Consider the following 24,308-nt stretch of genomic DNA (forward strand, 5'->3'; position numbering starts at 1 on the left):
CAAAGCACTCCCAGACAGGGCTCCCTTCCCCCAGCATGTGCATTGCTGATTATTTGTCTGGCCTTGTAATCGCTATGGCAATAAAAGAGAGAATTGCTGGGTTTAATGGGTACACGCAGCCGCTAGGACAGCTGATAATACGAGGCAAAACAAGCCCTCCCAGCATTCCAAAGGTGCTTCTGGAAGCCCAGTCCTTTGGTACTCCTTAGCCTAGTTAGTGAAATTATTATGAGAAACAAAAAATAATTATTGCCCATTATTCTTTACTCTCCTATTGTTTTTAATCCAAAAGAACACATTTACAACAGGACAAGAAGGGACTTTATCGTCAAACCCCAGGGTGGACACTGGCCCTCTGCTGGGAGTTATGGATGACAGCTAGTGAGCTGGGGTCTGAACAAGCCATCGGGCGTCCACAATGATGGTAGCAAGCCAGTCTCAAAGCTCCAGGGTTATTCTGGAGGTGTTCTGTGAGGACAAGCTGCCTCTGGACATCCCTCAGCCTCAGTTTCTCATCTATAAGATGACAGCCCCTCCCACCTGATCTTGCAGGGCCTGACAAGAGATGACACTCGCAGAATTGTCCTTGGTCAGCTGAAGACTGGCCCATGGAAAACGTTGTTATGAATTAAGCCCCCAGATGTTCTCAGGGTTTGGATACATCACCCCACTGTGCCGAGGTGGGAACAGACTGCCTGAGGCAAAGCTACAACTGGTCAGTGTCGTGAAGATTCTCAGGAAGCCCTCACACTGCCACGATGAGCCCCCTGCCCTGGGCTCAGCAGGGTCTTGGCGATGTGAAGAACAGAATGGAAATATTCCCCCTCCAAGGCAAGCTCTGTGCCTAAGCAGCTCCGTCCCTCTCTGAGCCTGTTTCTCCTGGACAGATGGGAGTCCAACACGAGCCCCCTTCTCAGAGGGTACAGTGACAGGCATCAGATCAGTTGTTCTCAATCTGTGGGCCGCGCCCCCTTTGAGGGTTGCATATCAGATATTTACACTGTGATTCATAACGGTAGTGAAATTACAGTTATGAGGTAGCAGTGAAAACAGTTTTCTGGTTGGGGAGTCACCATGACATGAGGAACATATTAAAGGGTCGAAGAAGGAAGGTTGAGGACCACCGGTTTAGATGAAAGCATGGGGGCCATGTGAACTAAGAGCCTGGCGCACATGCCATAGCTAAACAGCTTTCTCCCATCCCTCCTGAGGGACCAAAGCTATAGGAACAGTTTCAGTGGGTGGCACAGGCCTAGTGGACAGGAAGGCACAGCTGAAAGCAGGTTTCTCAGGTCAGAAGTGGCAGCCTCCAATCCTTCCCACAGTGGCCCAGGCTGTGACAAGGGCTCCCAGGTAGCACTGATGGCAGGTAACCCTCCCCCACACTCAGCCCTTCCCCCATACCTGGCAGCATCAGGCCCTGGCCTAGGCAGTAGCACCCAGGGTAGCCACTGATCCTTGTTAGCCTGTCTATGAAGCTGGAGCTAAGCCTTAAGATCTCTTCCAGGGGCCAGTGGCTTCCCCTTGAACCAAGACATTTCCCACAAACCTTCAGACACTCTGGGGAAGCTTCAGTGACAGTTGATGGGGACGCTTGCTCACCTTCTGCCCTGTAAACTCTACAGGACTGTAGACAGGGGTGTCCCTGGTGCCTGATCATCACATCCTTCGGAGAGATGAGTAGAAAATCATTTTCCCTGTCTAACCCAAAACAAGGGACAAGTTGACCTCCATTCCTCTCCATTCTAGAAGATTGATTCTCTCTCTCTCTCTCTCTCTCTCTCTCTCTCTCTCTCTCTCTCTCTCTCTCTCTCGTTTTTGAAAAAATAAAAATGATATAGCTAGAGGGTGAAGCAGTAGGGTCACAAGTTTCAGGCCAACCTAAGACACTTAGCAAGACCTTGTCTCCAAAATAAAACATTAAAGGGCTGGGGAAATAGCACAGTGGTGAAGTACCTGCCTGGTATACACAAAGCCTTAGGTTCAAATCCTCAGTACCGCAGAGGGAGGGAGGGAAGGAGGGAAAAAAGAAGGAAAGATTTGAATTTCTCTTTTCCTTCTTTCAGCCGTAAGCCTCATGCCAGGCTCAGTTTGGAGGTCTGGGAGCCTCCCTCAGCCTCCTGTGCAGACTCTGATCCCTTTTACTTCCCAACTCATTCTTTTCACCTATAAAACACTCAGGGCCAAAGTTATTCCAACAGAAACACACACCATCCAGCCCTAAAGAGAATCTGGCCCCACAGCCCCTGTGGTCAAAATGATGGCCAGGCTGGCCTTCATTCTAGATCTCCTCAGCATCCCTGAGCAGCTTGGTCCTTCCTGTCTGTGACATGAGTGTTTGTGGCCTGTTGTGTCCCCGTGATGACCTGTGCTGCCTGTTGTCTGTTGAAATTCTCTGTTGTGTAGGTAAAATGCAGGATGGCAGTGCCGACAGCAGCCAGAGCAAAGGTAACCACAGCCATGGGGCTTGAGTCACAGAGATAGGGACTCCTTGGGGTCAGAGGCAAACACACGCACACCTATGGGGAGCTCTGGCACCTTTGGGGGTGAAGCCGTGACTCTCATAATACTGGGGAAGATAAACAGGTATCATAGCGAGGTGAGGGAATGCACCAGAACCAAGGTCTCCCAAGCCTACCCATCAACTGGGGTCTGGAAGTCGTCTCTTAGAGGCTCTTACAGTGGAGGCTTGGCCAGGCCTCTGCGGCAGAAAGAGCGCTAGGTTCTTCTGTCCATCCCACACTGAAGAGGATCCCTTGGCTGGGTATGAGAGCTTAGCACTTGTGCCTGGGACACCTTACTTCCTTTTTTAAGTCATGCTTTGTGTCCTTCCAATTCTAGCTCCCTAGCATCCCAACAATTTGGCCTCAAGAGCACCCAGCAGGGAACCCTTCTCTTTCTGTCTGATTGTGATAAAGCCAAGGGCCTATTTAGGGTGGGGTCTATGAGTTCGGTTCAGCCTTCTCCTGCTGGGAATCCAGAGTAGAGTCCTGTCCGGTAAAGCCCCAAAGCTGTCTCTGATCAGTCTCCCAGGTACTGCTGGGACCCAGAGACTACAGCTGGAAGGGACAAGTCCCATCCGAGGCTTCTTTGCCAGCCACGAAGGGCCCAGATGGGGAAATCAGCGTTTCTCCTGGGCAGGCAGGGCGGGTGTAAGGATCCCGGCCTGTAGGCTGACCTGCATGTGTGTGTGTGTGTCTCTGTGCACATTCACGCTCTGCCCCCACAGCCAAGCAGCAGGATGGGGCAGCTGCTATGGAGATGCAGCCCCTGAAGAGCGCAGAGGGTGGCGATGCGGATGACAAGAAGAAAGCCAACATGCACAAGAAAGAGAAGTCGGTGCTTCAGGGCAAGCTCACCAAGCTGGCTGTGCAGATCGGCAAGGCGGGTGAGTTCCCAGTAGGTGCCTTGTTGCCAGGCCCCACCCTACTCTGCCCTCTCTCACCTCACCTGGAAAAGAAGCCTCTTGATTCCAATGGGCCTTGAGGCCTGCCCTGCTCTACAGACAATCTGCCACAGCCACGGCTCTGAGGATCTGGGCTGGCAGTTTCCCCTACCTGTGGGTCCCTGTCTTCTCCCCTGTAAGTGGGGATAATTCTTGTCACCGTCTGATACATTACTTTGATAATTAAAGGTGACTGCGTAGACAAGGGGCCTAACCTGTGGCTTACACAGTGCCAGACAGACCCTGTAGGGCCTAGCATTGAGGACGGCAAGGACTTTATACTGAGAACTGGATACGGAAGAGAACCAGGGCCTTGCTGCTGACCACCCTAGCTATAGTGCAGAAGGGGGATTTCACTGTAGAGCCAGGAGTCCATGCAGAAGGACCTGTCTGAGCCCCCCAGAAGCAAGCCAGGCTTCCCAACTGAGATGTTAGCTGCAGGCAATCGCTGTGGCAGTCTCCTGGCCCGGGAAGCCAAGCCCAGCTGCAAGGTGAGCCCCAGCACAGCCTTGACCTCCCCTTGTGCTGAGGATGTATGAATGGCAAGGCCTCCCACCTGGCTACTGAGGCCTCTGTGGCTGTCTCCATTTCTAATTATAGACAGCGCAGCAGGGGACAGATGCAAATTATAGGCTCAGTGGTCTATATTTAAACCTGGTGACAGCTCTCGGCTGCCGGGAGCTTGGCTTCCCGCCCCTGCGGCTGTCAGGCAAGGATAGAGCTAGCCTCTAATGTTCCGCAGCTGGAGCTGGGGTGGGGAGATATGGGCCCAGGGATTTCCTCCTTCACAGTCTGCTGTCACAGGCAGGTGACTCCACAGTAACATGTGGCGCTGGGGGACCAAGAAGTTAAATGATGACAACCTCTTGGCCTCTGAAGACCTCAGTCTCCATTCCCACCACCGTGCCAGGGATAACGTTCACAGTCAAGCATCCTGGGCTCCCAGCCTCTCTCTACCTCCCTCTGGGGCTGAACCCCTGGTGGCCACAGATTTATGGATGGGCCCTCCAGGTTGAGTCGGCCGAGCAGGAAATACATATCATAGAGGGTGGAAAACCAGAGAATCTTGAGACCTGTGGAGAATTCCTAGGCTTTGCTTCACCCCATGGGGCCTCTAGATCATAAGCTACATGATGGAGCACACCGACCGTGCAGAGCTGCCTGGGCCTTGAAACCTGCACATTGGCCAGGGCGTCATGGGCAACTGTTTGGGGTGGTTGTGCCCACAGACCCTTACCATCAGCCCTCCTCCATCAGAGAAAGCAGGTAGGCACAGTCTTCATAGCACGTGTGTGGGCACACGCAGCAGTTCAGAGATAGGCACACTCATCTGGCAGGAGGGACGCCAAGGACACAGCATCACCCTAGTCTGGGGCTGCCGTCAGTCACTTCCCTTAGCTGAGTCTCTGTTCCCTCTACCTGGTACCCTCTCCCCAGGACCACTGCACATCCTGATATCTCCTCAAATACCATCTACTCCAAGACACCATCCCTGGCCATGCTCGCTCCAGCAGCCACTCTGTAGCATACCATCCTCTTCAGCCACATCTTCCTGGCATCTTTGTGTATGGCATCGATCCATGTCTGTAGTGATCTTCCTATAGCCAAGCATGGTGGCGTATACACACACACACACACACACACACACACGCACACACTCCTGCCTATCATCCCAACACTCTTGCTGTGTTCTTCCCTCCTGGTTTTTTACCTATCTCTGCCTGGGCAGGGTGTCTGCATTTGTTACTGCACAATCTCTGTGTCCTACAGGAGGAAGTACCCTGCACCTGGCACATCACAGGTGCTCGGAGGTGTTTGTTGAGTGAGTGAGATTTCAGCCTTACCTCATTATTGTGTGACACTTGCACACAGGTGACTCTCGATGGACTCACGTGTTCCCTCCACAAATGTTTATAGTGTGGCTGAGTGTCACGTGGGCAGGCATTGTGGTAGGCACTTTGCTTGCATTTCCATGTGAGCTTTACAAACCATAGGCAGGAAATCTGCCCCCAGGCCTCATACAGAAGAGGCAACTGAGGCTCCCTGAAGACCCAGGACTTGCTCTAGGCCACAAAACAAGCAAGTACAACTAACTAGGAGGTGAACTGAGGTCTGCCCAGGAGGCCTTCAGAAGGGGTTTAGGGCACACCTCACCCCTCCCCTGGAGCCCTCTGAGCAGGTGTCCCCACATCACAGGCCTGGTGATGTCAGCCATCACAGTAATCATCCTGGTGCTCTACTTCACCGTGGACACCTTCGTGGTCAACAAGAAGCCATGGCTGACAGAGTGCACGCCCGTCTACGTGCAGTACTTCGTCAAGTTCTTCATCATTGGTGTGACGGTGCTGGTGGTTGCCGTGCCCGAGGGCCTCCCCCTGGCTGTCACCATCTCCCTGGCCTATTCTGTGAAGGTAAGAAAGGAGAGCGGTGTCGGGTGGCTGAGGCTGTCGCAGCTGGGCTTCGGTCAGGGAACCAGGGAGGGCCCGGAACTTAAAGATGAGCTAAGGAGTCTGTGACTGCAGCAGGGACTTAGAGAGAGGAGGTGGGTGGGTCCGCCAGGCTTTACATCAGAGGCAAGATGCAAACCGAGAGTTAGGCCCTGCTCCAGGAGTCCCCTTATTCAGCCCAGCTAAGCACAGCTTAACGGGGGTGCAGCCTAGGCTGGCCAGACCTTCAGAATTTTTCTCAAAAAGAAGCCAAAAATCTATACTTAATATAAACTGCCCTGATACATATTGACAATCAACTCAGACTTACAAAATAAAATGGGACTGCGATATGGCTCAGTGATAGATGACTTAATTGGCAAGCCCGAGGCCACAGTACTGCAAACTGCCAAATGCAGACACCACTGCGCAAGCCAGAATACAGCCCCTTTCCATCAAACCCAATGGATCATGCCCTAAGGAGTGGGAAAGTTGAGCAAAACCACACAGGAAGCCGCTACCCCTCAGGTAGGGGTTACTGAAAACCAGGAGGGTTTACAAGCAGTTACTGAGGTACCACCCAGATGTGTGATGACCAGGTGAGAATCTGGAACTTTCCCCACGTGCCCATGTACCTACTGAAGCAGTGGCCATCAGAGAGCCCACGTGCTACAAATCTGGCCCATGGGGCCACTACCAGAGTGTCCTGTCTGCTCATGGCCTTCCTTTTCCCTTGGGATTTCCCCGATCCTATTGGGCAGGAACATGGACTCCCGGTTCCCAGGATCCCAACACCAAGACGTTGCTGAGAAGGCTTTTGTTCCGAGACACTGGCAGCTCAGCCAGAGAGCAAGGCGAGCGTCAGTTTCCAAGCCGGAATTTGGACGGCGCTCTGCGATGTAATTTCATATAGAGAGTGATCTCCCTGCAAGTGCCAGCGAGTGGCGGTTCTGTGTAAGGGATACTGCCCTTATCAGTGCCCTCTCTTACAGTTCTCAAAGAAACCCCTTCCCACAAACCAAAGCCCAAACAGGTCACAGTGCAGTACTCCTCAAGGGTCCAGTCCTAAGTAGGTTCCCATTGCCACACCCCTGAGCTCAGGGACTCTGTGAAGCTTGGCAGAACTGGTTTGGGGACACCATGAGCGGACAGTTTTAGGCCTGCGCATCTTCTGAAGTTCTTATCTCTGGCTTGGGACTGACAAAGCCACATGATAAACAGTGAGGCCAACATTTCCCCTTTAAGCTTGCCCTGGGGGCCACCATCAAGAGCACAGTAGTGAGCTCTTGGCCTTGCTCTTCCTAACAGGAACACCATACAATCCAGGCACATCATTTTAACTGTCCTAGTAACTGCCCTTTTAAAGATAGGGCTGGGGAACTGTCTTAGAGTATAAAGCGTTTGCTGGGCCAATTGTGAAAGCCCAAGGCCAGATCTCTGCACCCACATAAAAGTCAGGCCTCGTAGCATGAACCTGTGACCCCAGCTCTGGGGGACCCCACACAGACAGATCATGAAAGGAGCATGCTGGCCAGCCAATATAGCTGATATGGCAAGCCCCGGGTTCAGTAAGAGAGCCTGCTTAGAACATAAGGCAGAAAAGATACCCCAGCGTCAGCCCCTAGCCTCTTCACGCACCTGTATGAGCAAGTATACATGTGAGGGGGTATGAATGTGACTGGGGATGTAGCTCAGGGATAGAGCACTTGCCTAGCATGCACGCGGCTCTGAATTTGATCCCCAGCACCACATAAACTGGGCACAATAATGCACACCTGTGATCCCAAGGCTTGTGAAGTGGAGCAGGAAGTTTAGAATTTCAAGGTCATCCTCATCTACATAGCAAGGTCAGGGTCAGCTTGAAATACATGAGACCCTGTCTCCAAAAGAAAAAAAAATAATAGCCAGGTAGCTTAATTAACTTTAGTAATACAAATTATTCAAATGTATGTCCAAATTACCAACAATCCACCATGTAATCAGCACAAAAGAGATGCTTCCTTTGGGTATCTGCTTTGATAATGTCTTTAAATCTAGCGTCTTCTATATACTTTGGGCCACATTTCAAGTGCCCAGCATCCTTTCTGCAGCTACCATGTTGGACAGTCCTGATGAGAGATATTTGTATAGTTTGTTTTGAATTTCGTTTTGTTTGTCATAGAGAGAGGTTCACTGTGCAGCCCAGGGTGACCTTGACCTTACAGCATTCCCCCTGCCTCTATCTCCCAAGTGCTGGAATGTGTCACCATGCCTGGCTTCCAACAAGAGATTCTTAAAGCAATGAGCCAAGGTTCCTTCAATGAGGACAGGTGAACTAGAATGTTATGGAATGAACTAGAGTGCCAGGTTAGGGAGAACTGGGAGGTCAGGAGGAGCTGGGAAGTCAGGAGTAGTTGGAAAGTCAGGATGAGCTGGGAGGTCAGGAAGCTCTGGGTTCAAACTCCAGGCTTCATCTCACCACGCATGTGATCTTGCTCAGCTCACTTTGGCTGGAATTTGTCAATCACAAAGTGGATTTTTAGTCTCCTCCCAGGTCTCCAAAAATCCCTACAAAATAGCACCAGAAAACAGATTATAAAGCATGTTGCAAATTCATCAATCAGACGCTTACTGTACACTCACTGGTGTTATCACAAGTTATAAGAAGGGGAAACACAATTGCATTCTATCCTACCGACACTCATTTTCAGTAAGCTAAATCTCTATCTAAATTGTCCAGTTGCACTCCTTTTAATCTCGTAATAAAGAGCTACTCTAGGGAACAGGATGAAGGAAATCAGATCCCTAGGCACAGACTCCATTTGATTTTGCCTCTGGTGACTTTTCACAAGCGCTCCTTGTCACATGGGGTCAGCGTGTCAGCAGGGCCTGCCTGAGAATTACACCATTTCAATTACTTGTGAGAGAATCTAGGAGAAGTTATGAATATGGAACTGGGTCAGAAACAAAGGCACAGAGAAGGAAATAAATACTGCAAGGTCCGGTAGGATAGTGCTATAAATTTAAGGAAAGGATGTTGATAAATGAAACGTGTGTTATAGGTAGTAACCTATATGCATTTTCTTTTGTATTACATTTGTGTGTGTGCGCACGCACACACGTGCACATGTGTCACAGTGCACTTCAAGAGTCAGAGGATCACTTAAGAGTATCTTTTCTCTTCTTCCATCATCTGGGTCCCAGCAAGTCACTATCCGCTGGGTCTTCTCACTAACCTTTATTTTCCTTTTCCTGTGTGTGTGTGTGTGTGTGTGTGTGTGTGTGTGTGTGTGTCTTTTAACTGGGACTAGGGAGATGGTTCAGTGTGTAAGAGTGTTTGCTGTGTGAGTCTGAGGACCTGAGTTCAAACTCTCAGTGCCCATGTAAAAAGCTAGGTCTGACTGTGTGTGCCTGTGTCCCCAGGGCTTTTGCCCAACAGAGACAGGATGGTGGCCAGTCAGTCTCACCATCATACTCCAGATTCAGTGATTCTGTTTCAAGCGAATGAGGCAGAGAGTCACAGAGGAGAACATTAACTATGCTCCTTTGACGGGCTCGTGTATACACACGTATGCATGCACATGCACACACACACATTGCACATGCACAGACACACACACACACACACACAGTTTTTATTGTGCATGCTATAATAAATGTCCATTATAGAAAGGTGATTTATAGGCTTGAAGAAGTCAATACCATTCTTCAGTTCTATCACCTTGTGATAGTGACATTATTGTTGTCCTATTTTTACAGGTATTTTATCTGTATGCATATGTATCCTGAATGTATTTACTTAAGGTGAAACTGATGGGTCTCTCTCCAGGCACCAGGAAAGCATTTGAGAAATTCAGAACCAAATGAGGAGCACTTACTTAATTAACATAGGAATAATTAGGGATGACCAGCCTTAATTTTTAAAAATCTTTCCTATCATTTTTTTCCATGAAGGATGTAAATGAGAAGGCTGGAGAAATGACTCTGAGATTAAGAGCACTTGTTGCTCTTCCAGAGAACCCAGGTCAGTTCCCAGCACCCACGTGGTTGTTTGCAACCATCCGTAACTCCAGTTCCAGGACTTCCGATGCCCTCTTCTGACCTCTATGGGTACACACATGATGCACATACATATGTGCGGGCAAACACTCATACATACAAGCTAAATAAATCTAAAAGAAAATGGATTTTAAGAATATACATGGCCAGACAGTGGTGGCACATACCTTTAATCCCAAAACTTGGGAGACGGAGGCAGGTGGATTTCTGTGAGTTCGAGGCCAGCCTGGTCTATAGAGTGAGTTCCAGGACAGTCAGAGCTACACAAAGAAACCCTATGACAAAAAAAGAAAAATATAGATGAAGCAGTGTGTGGTTGAACACACCTATGATCCCAGCACTTGGAAGACAGATAGGAAGATCTTGAGTTCAAGGTTATCCTTGACTGAATTGCTAGTTCCAGGTCGGCCTACACTACATGAGACCTTGTTCTCAAAAGAGAGTGTGGGTGACTTCTGTGGTAAAAATTAATAAATTCAATTATCAAATGTTAACTGGTCCAAATGATTGATAGAAAGGAGCAGAAGACCCACATGTGGGGCTAAAGGAGCCCAGAGGTCACTTGGCACGTGCGGAAGGTCAAGGGGAGGCTGAGGCCCAGGAAATTCCCCTCGCCCTCGCTTCCTCTCAGTCTCCCCTTCACTTCCCCGTTCTCTAGAAAATGATGAAGGACAACAACCTGGTACGCCACCTGGACGCCTGTGAGACCATGGGCAATGCCACGGCCATCTGCTCAGACAAGACAGGCACGCTGACCACCAACCGCATGACCGTGGTCCAGGCCTATGTCGGCGATGTCCACTACAAGGAGATCCCTGATCCCAGCTCCATCAATGCTAAAACCATGGAGCTGCTGGTCAACGCCATCGCCATCAACAGCGCCTACACCACCAAGATCCTGGTAAGCGGGCATGGGTGCATCCCCGTAGTGGGGTACCTGATGCAGCTGCTGATCCTGACAACCACAAAATCAGCAGCTCAGCTTTTTTTTGGGGGGGGTTGGTTTTTTAAGGCAGGCTTTCTCTGTAGCTTTGAGGCCTGTCCTGGAACTTGCTCTGTAGACCAGGCTCTCATCGAACTCACAGAGATCTGCCTATCTCTGCCTCCCTAGTCTTGGGATTAAAGGTGTGTGCCACCACTGCCCTACAGATAGCTCGACTCTTAACTTTCTCCTAACATGGCTGCAATGTTTGTGAAACCCAAAGAAACTGTCATTCTAGCTATTGCTGATGATTGCTGTGATTTAGATATTTATTTTTAATCCCTGCCATTGAAACACACACACACACAATTTTAAACATAAATAAACATGTCTTTTCAAGACAAGGTTTCACTGTGCAGCTCTAGCCTGGGACTCAGATTCACCTGCCTCTGCCTCCTGAGTGCTAGGATTAAAGGCGTGTGCCACCACATCCAGCCATAATTGGTTAGCTTTTGCCACACATCAAACTACTCCAAGTCGGAGCTCAGAGCAGCTGTATACATTAGTAACTCTGTGTGAGCACACTCCAGTCCCCTACAATAACACTGGCTCAGAAATCTGCAGGAGAGGACTGGGGAAATGGTGTGGGTGGAGCTATTGCCTTGCGAACACAAGGACCTCAGTTCAGTACTCAGTCTCGCTTTTAAAGCACCAGGTCTGTGGGCCAGTTAGGTGACTCACTGAGTTGAAGGAGGGCTTGCAGCTGGGCCCAACCAGCAGTGCAATCTCCAGTACTTGTAAAGGAGAGAACTGAGTCCCCAAGCTATCCTCTGGCCTCCTTGTGTGGGTCATAGCATACCTGGGCTAGGTGAGAGTGAGCACACTTCCGACCCCAGCACTGGAGAGCTGGGTCTAGGTGGACTTTTGGGGTTCAGTGACTAGCCAGCCGAGCCTATTCTCAAGCTTCAGGTCAATGAGAGATGCCTTGTCATGCAGAACGCTGGAAGGCTCCTGAGGCAAACACCTGATGCCCCTCGACTGTTACCCATATGTGTGTGCGCATCTGCACATGTGCACACACAGAAACCAATGCACAGACACACCGATATGTGTCTCAGCCTGGGCCTGGCAGCCTCGCTACAAGCCAAGTTTGGCTACTCGTCCTCAGTAGTCCCTCTGAAGACAAACGAATGGAGAACAGCAGCAAGGGGGGAGGTTGATTCGGTGTGGCCACATTAGGTAAAACAAAGAGGTCTAGAAACTTCACCCCAAGTCCAGCTTCAGAGACCTGACACAGAGTTCACGCTTATAGGGTGTGCCGCGCCAAACAGCCTGGCACTGAGTTGCATAGACACTGGCAATTTGTAGACTTTGTGTCTTGTCCTTACACCCTAACGATGCAGAAACAGCCGTTTCTTAGCATTTATGTTGCACTGGGTCTAAGTCATCAAGAGATGAATTGAAGTGGGATATCATGGGTTCTACTGCGCCATTTTAGCAGAGGGACTTGAGCATCTGTGGACTTCCGTGGGAGTCTGTGACCAGTGGCCTGTGTGTGGATACTGGGCGTTCCAGCTGGGCCTCATCCCAGCTCTCCTGGCCTTCCTTATGCCTCTCAGCTCGCATAGACGGCTGTGTTGGAAGGGGGAGGGGTAGCACTGGGTCCAGGCTGATTCAGCTCAGCTTGGCATGTTGTCACCTCCTCTGCCAGGATAGTCTTCGCTTGTCCACAGGAAGACAAGAGGGTCCTGAGAGAACAGAGGCCTGGCAGGCACTGTGGAGACCTGAGATAGGAGCTGTCACTATGTCATTTTGTTCTAATGTATTGGCCAATATGTGCACATCAGGAGATTGGCTCCAGTGTGGTGGCCGATGCCCCTTCTCACAGGGAAGTGCTGGGAAGAGCCTGGTTTCAGAGAGGGGAATCAGGGTGACTGGTTCACAAGGTGTGTCTTTTGGAGGAGGCTGCTGTTACCAAAACATCCCCCTGGATGAGACGTAACTCCCTGTCTCAGCTAACTGGCCTGTGTTCCCTGCTTGGTTGAGAAGCACTGGTGTCCTCTTGATAAGTCACCAGACCTCTCTCGTCTAGATGTTCCCTGCTGCCTGGCTGTAGGGTGTTTCTCATCCTGTGCAGCTGAGCGACCCTCCAAATGTGTGGGAGCCCTGACCTCCCCTCCTGCCCCGAGCCTTCTGCAACCCTCGAATGCATCAGCATGGGTCTGTAAAGAGCCCTCGAAGGAGGCTGAGAGTCACCAGAGGTGACTGAGGAGCCTGTGATTCAATCACAGGGAGGCCAGGCTGGTGAAGGGAGGAGGAGGCAGCTTCTGTCCCCTCCACCAGCAGAGCAGTCGTCCCTGCCACCCGGGGGCAGCAGGCTAAGGGAAGCAAAGTGACAAAGGGGGAAGCAGGTCAGACAACATGTGAGGTAGAGCACTGGGTGGAGGAAAGATGCCGGAAATGACAATATTCTTATCTTCTTTCCCCCGATTTGGATGCAAAGGGGATCAGCAGTGCTCTATTCTGTTCCCCAAGCTTCCTGAAAATAACTAGACACTGCTAATGCGTCTGTGCCGCAGAGTCGACAGAGAGGAGCGGGCAGCTCCCAGAGCAGGGTGGTGGGGGTAGAGCCCCAGGCAGTGGGCTTAGACTGCAATGCCTGTGAGTCCTTTACAGTCAGGGGGAGTTCTTGGGATCTGTCTAGAGGGCTGCAGGATCACCTCTAGCTGAACAGTGGGGGTTCTCCATGGAGCAATGCTTCCAAGGCTGGCAGGAAGTTTGGGTGGTGTCTTCAGATGAGCTGACGCTGTGTCTAGGAGGCATCAGGGTCAGAGGTCAACTGTCTGCCCAGGGTAAGGGGCAGCTGCTGAGACTGGGGAGGAGCCATGTTAACTGGAGTTAGGTGGAGTCAGACCATAGGCACGGACAGCCTCCTTACAAGCCAGGCTGAAGTGCTCATCCTCCGTAGTCCAATTAAAGACAAAATTAATAGAGAAAAGCAGGGAAAGGAAGGTTTACCCAAGGTAGCCATGTTGGTCAGAGGCACAAAAAAGGTCTAGAGACCCTCTCCTATCCTAAGTCATAGCACAAGGTTTGCTCAAGTAGAAGGCAAGAGGTATACATAACTAAAGCCCCTGATCAGGTCATGGTCCCACCCATCACTGGCCCGTCATTGTCTGAGCTCCAGTCTGTCCTGCAAGATGGTCTGATGGGTGGGAACCGCATGAGATCACATTTAGGTGACTAAGTCCCTTCTGGCTAGCACCAGACTTCAACCGTTTTCATTCTCACAGTCTGGGGTTCCTGGGGAAATTTCCATGTGTTCTTTCAGTAGTCTGATAAGCCAAAGGGAGGCACACACGTGTCCCTTTAGGATATCTTCCTCCTTGCCAGGCCCCAGGACCAGGAGTACTGATTTGTAGCACAGGTCAGGAGGTCACTCACTTCCCAGGCAGCTGGTTCCCTTGCTGTGTCACAGCGCTTGTCACCCTAGGACTTCTGCGCCTGTCTTTCTGGGTCCTTCCAAAAATGTTCTGGCATACGGTGTTCTTTGCTGTGTGGCTGACTTCCATTAGCAAAGGAGCTGGTGGTATACGTGGTAAAAACGCCTGTGCTGCCTTGACTTCGAACCCTTCCCTCGCTGTGTGAATGAAGTTACCCAACCCCTCTGTTGTGTTCCTCGGGGAAAATGCTTGGATTGTGGTGAGGATGATGTGTGTTTGTGAGCGGCAGGTGCCTGCCCAGTGCCCAGTGTGTGGTTGGCATGTGGTAGGCCTGCTGTGTTTACTCATCAGGGAATCACCCCGCTGAGAGAATTCCACTGGTAACAAAGCCGAAACTAGAAAACTATCAGACGGTGGAACATTGTTCCGGGTAGGAAGCAGGTATTCCCCAAAACCTGCCAGGTAGCGAGAGGCAAAGCCAGGTGACCACAGCCCTAAAGATGCCTACTCCATCAGAAGGCCCGAATCAGAAAATCAGAACAACCACCACACCCCCTGCGCTGGGTTTGGGAAAGGCCTGGCGTCCAGAGGATCAGCTTCACACCCAGGCCCTTCTAGCCACATCAGGCTAAAGAGACTTAGGGGGATCCTTCCCTGGTCCAGGTGAAGCCTGAGAAGGGACCGGGGCAGAAGTCCATTGTCCTGTTGGCTTCTGTTGTTATGATGACACACCATGACCAGAAGCAACTTGGGAAGGAAAAGGTTTATTTCATCTTATACTTTCAGATAACGGTCCATCACTGAGGGAAATCAAGACAGGAACCTGGAGGGAGGAACTGATGCAGAGGCCATGGAGGGATGCTGCTCACTGGCTTACCCTTCTTGCTTTCTTATAGCACCCAGAACCACCAGCCCAAAGATGGCCCCACCCGCCATGCACTGGGTCTTCCCAAAATCAATCATTTAGAAGATGCACTACATACGTGCCTATCGGCCAACCTTATGGAGGCATTTTTCCAATTGAAAGTCCCTCTTTCCAAGTCTGGTTTGGTGGCAGATGCTTTTAAATCTAGTCCTCAGGAGGCAGAAGCAGATGGATCTCTGAGTTCAAGGCCAACATGGTCTACAGAAAGAGTTCCAGGACAGCCAGGGCTACACAGAGAAACCCTGTCTCCTAAAAACAAAAAAACAAACACAAGAGAAGTTTTTCTTCCCAAATGACTATCTAATGTCAAGTAAAATTAACCAGCACATCCATCTACTCTGCAAGCTAAGCTTGGAGCTTGGAGGAAATGGCAGGAAAGATACAGTATCTTTCCACTGGTGCTGGGAGAAGATTTTATCCAGGGACACAGGGCTCTGGCCAGGGTATGACTCCTCTGTGCTGTTTAACACTCCATGTGAGAAACTGTTCTTGTGTTCTTGGTGTCCCCTGAAGCCTGTATGCGCTTTGACAGTGAGCAGCAATTAAGTCACCTCTAGTCCACTGGAATAGACTTCTGAGAAATACTAGAGGGAGGTGGGATAAGTAACTTCATTGGTAAATAGAGATGTTATCAGTGGGGGGAAGGAGAGGGAGGGAGGGAGGGAGGGAGGGAGGGAGGGAAAGAGGAAGAGAGTGATGCTATGGGCACATGAATGGATGGTTGTGAGTGAACAGATGAAGGATATGTGGATTTGAATAGACAAGTGGGGGTGAATGGATGGATATGGTGGGCAGATGGATGGACTGTTGGATTGATGGATATATGATGCAGATGAGTGGATAAATGGATAGATGGATTTGGGTCACTTTGAATGCATAGGTGATTGACTTGATATGAGTGGTTAGGTAGGTAGATGGATGGATGTGAGTAAAGATGGAGAAGGTGTGGGTGGGTAGATGGATGCATGGTTGGATGGATAGATGGATGAGGTATGAATGTCAAAGAATTAATGGGTGGATGGGCATGGGCGAGTGGATAAATGGACCTAGGTAGGTAGATGGCTACACTGGCCAGTGTGAATGAGAATGAGTTAGTAGGAATTTCAGGACCATCCCCACACCTCTTTCCATGGCAACAAGAGGTAGACATTGACCCCAGATCCAGACCATGGCAGCACCAGCACTCAATTGCTAACTTCAGGTTGCTGAGTTGAACTCTTCCCGAACCACCCTTGGCTACAAAAGCTGAAGTCAGTGATCCAGAGACCTCTTGATTTGCTTGTAGCTTTTATTCTTTAGAAACCAAATGCACAGAGCCGAGGTGTAGCTCAGCTGGTAGCATGCTCACCTAGCACTCACGAAGCCCTGTATTCAATCCTTAGCCCTGCATAAACAGCGTGTGATGGCTCACACATGTAGTCCCAAAACTCCATAAGGTGGTAAGACAAGGATCGGAAGTTTAAGGTGGCTCCTGGGCACCACACTGAAGAGGAACCCAGGGAATTTCAGAGGACCTCTCAAGGGGCAAAGGGCAATGGCATTCAGGTATAACCCCACGAAGACCCACAAACCTAGAGATACTCATCATGGAAACATGGACATGAGAGATGAAGCTTGGGGTCTGAGGGACTTAGGTCACAGATGAGCCTCAGTCCTCAGGAGACTCACCAAAGCACAGATGGAGCGCCCTGCAAGGGCTGAGGTGGCAGGCAGAGAGACTGGAGAAAGCCCCGCGGCCAGCCTCAAGCCTAAGCACTATCCCTTCAGAGAACGGCGCTTTTCTTTCCACTCCTACTGTGCATGGTAACGAACTAGACTTGACCTCCAAAGAAAGCGGGGTGAGTCATCCTTTTTGTTACAAATTGCTTCCCTGCCTCAGAAATCCTATGGAAGTTCTTTGTACACACGCCTTTGCCTTTGTAGTCTCCAGCTCTTTGAATCTCAAGACTTCTGGCTTCTTGTCACCCTGCCCTTCTCAGAGAAACAGCCAAGTGTTCCGATGGAAATGGCTCTTTGCCTACCTGGGAAGGCATGCTCTTCCGCCCACACTCACTCTTGCCTAGCGGATGCTGCTGAGCAGATACGGGCTCTTGAAGCAGGCAGACCTGGTACTTAACATTTGAACATTAAATGGAGGATAGCTGTGTGTGGATCTGAAGCCACGTGAGAGCCCACAGAGGACATGTTTCTGAAAACATGAACTAACTATGGAGAGAGAAGGAATGTCCTTGGAGCTGGACCTGGATCAGAAGGAACAAGGCCCTAAGAAGGTAGTTTCTAAACAGACGAGCCCAAGATGTGCTTTGTTAGAAGCTCTGGAGTCTCAGGGTGTCCACACCTAAGGTGGCTTCAGTGCCACCTGACCAGGGAGCCTGAGTAATGCCCAAGTGGTAGAATCTGATTGTAACCCTGTGAGTCATGGGGCCAGGCTGATGACGGGAGGACATGGGAGGGTAAAACGGCTGTGGGAAGTAGAGATGCCCTCGAATCAGGTCCTGGCTTCAAACCCAGGGTCCAGTCTAGCTCCAGTGAGTCTCAGTGGCTCCTTGTCAGACAACACCCTGTAGCTACACTCTGGTCAAGATAGAAAAACAAAGGAATATGGAAAAAGCCAGGAGGGACTTTGCAGGCGTGAAGGAGATTGTGGCTTAGGGTGGGTAAGATGACAGGAGCCGCCATACTAAACTCAGCTGCAATCCTGGTTTTCATCTTTTGCAAACAGGATCTCTGGGGAAAGATGTCTAGAGTTAAAGACCCCTTCCGGGGATTCTAGTTCTGATGGAGCTATTAATAGCAATGTCCCAACCTGTGGTCTACACTTTACCTGCACACCCTCACCAGGGCACACCCACACCCCAGGACTCACCCTCACACTAGCACCCACCCTCACACCAGCACACACCCTCACACCAGGACACACGCTCACATCAGCACACACCCTCACACCAGGACACACACTCACACCAGCACACACCCTCACACCAGCACACACTTCACACCAGCACACACCCTCACACAAGAACACACCCTCACATACCCTTACACCAACACATACTCCATGTTGCTACACATTACATGTAACATAGAATACCATAACATGTAACAGATCATATGCATACTTCACAGCACAGCACACACAGCAAATGCCATACAATACCCAACCCCATATAACACATAATAAAGAATAGCATGCATAGAATGTATTACATATACCCTATACCTTCATGCCATTCACACTACACATCACAGGACACAGAGCACATGGTACAATGTACCATCCATACACATGTCACACACCATCACCCATCATACACATACATCACACACACAGTCTGTTGCATATACATACTATATACCACAATACACGCATGCTAACCACTTGTATACACCACTCCTCCCAGCCACTGCATATACCATACACACATACCATATGCCATCAAAACACAACACACTACATACACAGCAGGTCTCAGTTCATATGAGCAGTACACACATATGAACCGTCCATATACAGCATAAGGAGCTTGGGAATTTTGCTTCCCATGTCAAGGGACTCCTGTGTCCTAGATACACACCCATCCTCCTGCTCCCCAGCCTCTCAGAAAGATCTCATGGCTCACTAGTGTGGCTCACTGGAAGACTTGATCACCTTGCTGTCTTCAGGAAACCTAGTTCCTGAGAAACTCTTGGGGATGCAGACCCTTAAGTGACATTTGTGGGAGACAAATTCTGCCAAAATTCACTCCATCTGGTGTCCTACTGGCAGCAGGCCACACAGAAGATTTATCAATCAACTGATAGTGTCCCAGTGCAGGAGGCAGGCAGAGATGAGCCTATTGTGCAGCCTCCCTGCCGGTCTCACTCTCTGCAGTGTTCAGAGGGAGACAGGAGCCACCAGCAGTCGCTATGAGTGCAGATCCAGGGGCAGGTCCTGGCTCTACTGCATCTGAGCTATGCCACCTCTCCTCCTGGGGCCTCAGGGCACACAGCTGTAAAATGGGAGCAGCAGCCCCACCTTCTGGGAGCCATGAGGATGCAGCCTGAGGGGCATGTGAGCAACGCTTCAATGGGAAGCAAAGTCCACTTGGAGAGAAATGACCACGTCTGGTGACTAATCCAGGCATGTGGGGGGCTTTCGTTGCCAATGTCCGTCCTTGAGGATGGTGTTTAGTCCCAGAAAGTCAGTCCTGTGGACAATCACCAAATCACACTTTATCAACCTTGTGTCTGTAATGGACGTCCAAGAGAAACCAGCTTTGAACAAGGGATAGGTCATTTTGGTTGGTTTCAGTCTGTGATCAGTAGGACCTTTGCTTCTGGCTGTGGTGAGGCCATGTATCATGGTGGATGCGTGTGGCAGAGACAGCCAGTCACCATGGTGCCAGAAAGCCAAAGAGGAGGAGACTGGAGTCCTAGAGGAGGGACACTCAGTGACTCTAAGACCTCCTACTCCGCCCTCCTTTTAAAGACTCTGCCACCTCCTAATGATGTCCATCTCTAAGATATTTTGACCCTTAGAGGATATTTAATACTCAAATCAGTGGTTAGAATGGCATTTGGGTGGTTTCCTTCATGTACCATGAAATCTGACCATTTTGCCATCTGGACCCGTTCAACCGTCTTTAAACACATGGGTTAGTAGGATGATGTGCATTCCCACGGCTGTGACCCAGCCATACACTTGTCATCTTGCGAAACTGAATGTCTCGCCACATTAGTACCAACCTCCCAGGCCCTTCCCTGAGCTCCTGGCAGCAGCCCCTCAGCCCTCCATCTCTGAGTTGATACTTCTTGAGAATAGACCATTTGTGTCTGGTTTATTTTTCTTAGCACAATGTCCTCAGCTTCACCCCTGCAAGAGCAGATGCCAGAATGCCTTTCCTCTTTAAGACTCAGCAGTACTCCATAGTGTGTGTCGACCACAGTTGTGTTTCCATTCATCCCTCCCTCGCTTCCACCTCTTAGCTGCCGTGAGCGTGAGTGGTCTACGGTTTCCTTGAGTCCTTATGGTCATTATTTGTACCTTACTGTGTGACAGTTTCTCTACATTGTTAAAGGGGCTCCCCGTGTTCTGCAGTGTCTGCATCATCTTACATCCCTACCGACAGCTTACAAGGGTTCCGGGCACTCCGTGTTCTTACAGGCATTTGTTATTTAATAGTCGCATCATAATGGGTGTGAGGTGATGTATGCTGGGTATTTGGTTTTAATTTTCTATATGTGTGGGTGTGTGGGTGTAATGTGTGTAAGTATAGCCCACACATGCCATGACACACATGTGGAGGTCGGGGGCAGCTTTGTGGAATCATCTCTCACCTCCAACACTGTGGCTTCCAGGACTTGAACTCGGGTCTTTAGGCTTGGCAGCAAGCACCTTTACCCACTGAGCCAGCTCACCGGCCCTTAATCCCATTGTTTTCTAAATGTATATTGTTTGTAGTTCTTCAAGACATCATATATTAATTCCACTGCATTCACGCCCCAGCACCAAAAGACAGCAGCATCAATTGGCCCAGCTACAATAGACCCATGGCTACACCCTATAGTACTCGGGGGTGGAGGGGGGGCTTAAAACCCAAGTAAGGATGGGGAGCTCTGGGATGCATTCAGGATGCTTGCAGCAGCCTCAGGCCTGGCTTCAGCAGCTGTGCAGTAAGAGCAGCTTTATTTCTACCGTTCCCCTGGAGATGGGGGAGGGGAGCTGAGGCCCCACCCTCGAAGCAGGCATACCCCCCGTGGCAGAACAGAAGCCCCATAGAGAAGATGCCTTCTGCAGCTGGAACATGGGCAAAACCTCTGAGTTTGCCAGGATGAACAAAGTCAAGAGCAAAGAGGGAAGGGCCACCAACCGCTTCTTAGTAACGCACGTAGGCGATTTCAGAGCTCAAGTTCAGAGAAACAAATTGAATTACGGAGGAGGCAGCTCTGCCATTTGCAACACTGGATTGTTTGAAATCCTCTTAGAGGAAAATTAAAATATTTCACAGAGGGTAATAAAATGCCGGGTGCTTGGCAGGCCTGACTGCTCAGCTCTCTGGGGCAAGTAAGTAATTAGGTAGTTTTATTTAAGGCCTCTGTGTCGTCATTTTCTTTCATTAGCAGAGGGGTGGAGCGCTGTTGTGGAAACACATAAAACTGAAATCACCAGAAAGTTAGTTATAAAAATTAGTTTTTAAAGTAAAACATAACAAAGCGTTTAGTGAGCCAAAGGGAAGGTTTTAGAATTTATTTTCTCAAAAAAAAAAAATTTGATGGGAAATTGTCACTGCTTCAATGTGACCTGGCATGGGGTGTCCTCCAAGGTACTTAATGCTGAGTCTCAGGTTAGCCAGGCTGAGGGAGCCGAGAGTTGTTCTGAGCCTCGTTCCTGTCCTAGGCACTAGATCACCCGCTAAGGAACCTTCCACTCAGTCCCGCCTCGCCATCCCTCACCCCGTTCTACTGATGTGGAAGTGGTTGATGTGTTTTCCTCTGCTCCAATCCCTGCATTCCACAGATGAGGAAACTGTGGGTGAATTTGAAATCTTCTTTCCTTCCTGGCATCCATGGGTCTTGGGGCCACTGCCTATCCATATCTATAACCCCACATGCTCTAGTCTGCTCCCCGGGCCTGAGCCAGGGCTTCAGGAATGGAGAGTAAGCCAGAGGCATGCCCCATCAATGATGAAGGGCTCACCCCTGCCCTGAGCCACTGGTACAGGCTGATATCTTGTTTCATAATTAAGTTTTATTGTGTTTTATTTCTGTGCACGTGTGGGTGGCCTGTATACGTGTCTGTGTGCATGTATATGTACATATGTATGCAGGTGCCTACAGAGGCCGGCAGGAGGTATCAGCTCCCCTAGAGCTGGTATTATAGACATTGTGAGCTACCCAGGATGGGCTTTGGGATCCAAACTCCAGCCTCATGATTGAAAAGCATGCATTTGGAACTGCTGAGCTCGTCTCCCCAGCCCCGAAGCTGTTGTCCTGAATCAGCCTCTTTGCCCTAGATGCGCTCTTGGGCAATGTCACAGAGGGTGAGGATGGAGATTCAGCTAGCCCCTTTTGCAAGGCTCGTCTGAGACCCAGACCAAGTCACTTCTGAGATGGAGGGAGCACAGATGTGACCATTGCTATTTGTTCCTCTTCAAAACCCCTCCAGGCCTACAGTTATCTCCAGCAGCCATTTACAGTTTGGAAAACACGCCACCCAAGTAGCTACACCGTAATTTTCAGAGAGATGAGTGGGTGTGTGTCTGGGGGTGGGGGTGCTGGAGGGAGTGTGAGCACTTGCAGAGCTGCATTCCCAGCATTCACTTGTGCACTTGTCCCAAGCCTACCCTGCTGCTCATGCGCAGTGTCTTGTGCTGACCTACTGTCCTACATCTTTCCCAGCCAACTGATCCATCTCGAGCCATCAGCAAACAGTAGGTAAGCACCTACTATGCACTGGGTTCGTGTTTGGCCTGGGAACTTGGAGGGCATTAGAAAGCAAGAGATGGAGCCACACAGGAGATATTTGAGTATGACCTTAAGGAAGAGAAGGACTTTGCCCACCAGAGGGAAAGGGATTCTGCAGGAGCAGCCCGTGTTTTTCTAAGCCTCCAAGACAAGCGATGCTGCCAGAGGAGCAGCAGGTGCTGAAGCGTATGTCCAAGGAGCAGGTGGAGAGAAGAGAAAGAAAGGAACCAGGAGGAAGGATGAGTCGATGTAGAGGGGCCTTTGCAGAGTTTTGAAGGAACACACGGGAATGATGAACACAAGCCGGCTTCACAAGTGGACTGGGGACTGACAGCAGGGGGTCAGCCTCCTGATAGGAAGCTTTCAACAGGCGAGACAGAGCTATGTGCCCACACAGACAATGGGCTAGACCTCTTGGAAAGGCCAGTGTGTGTGTGTGTGTGTGTGTGTGTGTGTGTGTGTGCAGGGGTGTGGATGTACGTGTGAGTGTGTTTATGTGTGTATCAGCCAGAGATCAATATCAGATATCTTCCTCAATCACTCTCCAAATTATTTTTTTTATTTATTGAGACTGGCTGTCCTAGAATTTGCAGAAATAAGCTGCTTCTGCTTCCTGAATTCTGGGATTAAAGGTATGCACCACCATCCCTGGCTCCACCTTATTTTTGGAGACAGAGTCTTTCACAGAAGCTGGGTTCACCAATTTTGCTTTACTATTGGGCCAGCGAGCTCCCGAGATCCTGCCATCTCTGCCTCCCCAGCACTGGGATTACAAGCACACGCAGCCACTCCCAGGTTCTCATGTGGGAACTCGGGGCCTCAGCTTGAGTGGCAGGCACTATATGGCTAAGCCATCTCTCCAGCCCCATTTGGCCATTTTTTTTAATGTGACAGAAATAGCTATTCTGTGTGTTCTAACCTAAGTCAAAACCAGGATGATGGTCCATGCACACTGTGGACATGCTACTAAAAGGCATGAGATACACAGGATACCTGGTTTCAAGGGGCTTATGCTGAGTGAAAAAGCCAGTCCCCACCAATGATATCCTGTAAGATTTCATGTATGTACCATGCTTGACGTGACTGACATGGGCTGGGGATGTAGCTCAATAGAAAAGCGCATGGTAAATCTCTTGCTTAGCATGTCCAAGGATCTGAGTTTGACCTCCAGTGTGCATCAAAAGGAAAGAAGACATGAGATGAGTAGAGGGGCAGAAACTGGTGACCAGAGACAGGGAGAGAGCAGCCTGTGACCATAGGAAGTGAAACAGGGATGCGTGATAAACTGTCCTGTCTAGACATCGTGATGCTTCCAGGAATCAATGTCATACCTTGATAAAGAACCAGATACGTGTGGATGCATGTGGGGTCTGAACGAGGTTGCTTCAACTGTGTCTGCATCCCTGCCTTGTTGTGATATTGTTGCCATGGTGATGTGGGAGGTTAACACTGGGGGGAGCTGGGAGGAGAGTGTCAAGGACCTCCTGAGTTAGTTTTCATCAACAGTTATCTTAAAATAAAATATCAGAACACACACACAGGGATGATTAAAAACAAATTGAAGACCTAGAGCACTTCTAGATCAGATAGTGGGTTCTGCAGGTGAGAATAAATATACAGAGGGGTTCAACTTCAACCCACATGTTTTATTTTTCAGAAAAAGAAA

At 49.9% G+C, this 24,308-nt stretch overlaps 1 protein-coding gene across 9 annotated transcripts in view; it reads left to right on the forward strand.

Annotated features, from left to right (window-relative positions):
• Positions 1–24,308, forward strand: part of Atp2b2 (ATPase plasma membrane Ca2+ transporting 2) — a 314,666-nt gene that overhangs the window by 254,769 nt on the left and 35,589 nt on the right. For 7 of the 9 annotated variants that reach the window (XM_087904426.1, XM_087904421.1, XM_087904419.1 and 4 more), the window contains 4 exons: positions 2,407–2,448; positions 3,230–3,388; positions 5,642–5,856; positions 10,568–10,810. In XM_087904426.1, the coding sequence (XP_087760552.1) occupies positions 2,407–2,448; positions 3,230–3,388; positions 5,642–5,856; positions 10,568–10,810 (659 nt within the window). The remainder of the gene's footprint in view (positions 1–2,406; positions 2,449–3,229; positions 3,389–5,641; positions 5,857–10,567; positions 10,811–24,308) is intronic. The other 2 variants (XM_087904425.1, XM_087904423.1) reach the window with 1 other exon arrangement.

The sequence above is a fragment of the Myodes glareolus genome, chromosome 3 (assembly GCF_982192425.1).
Source record: "Myodes glareolus chromosome 3, mMyoGla1.1, whole genome shotgun sequence".
Classification (NCBI taxonomy): Eukaryota; Metazoa; Chordata; class Mammalia; order Rodentia; family Cricetidae; genus Myodes; species Myodes glareolus.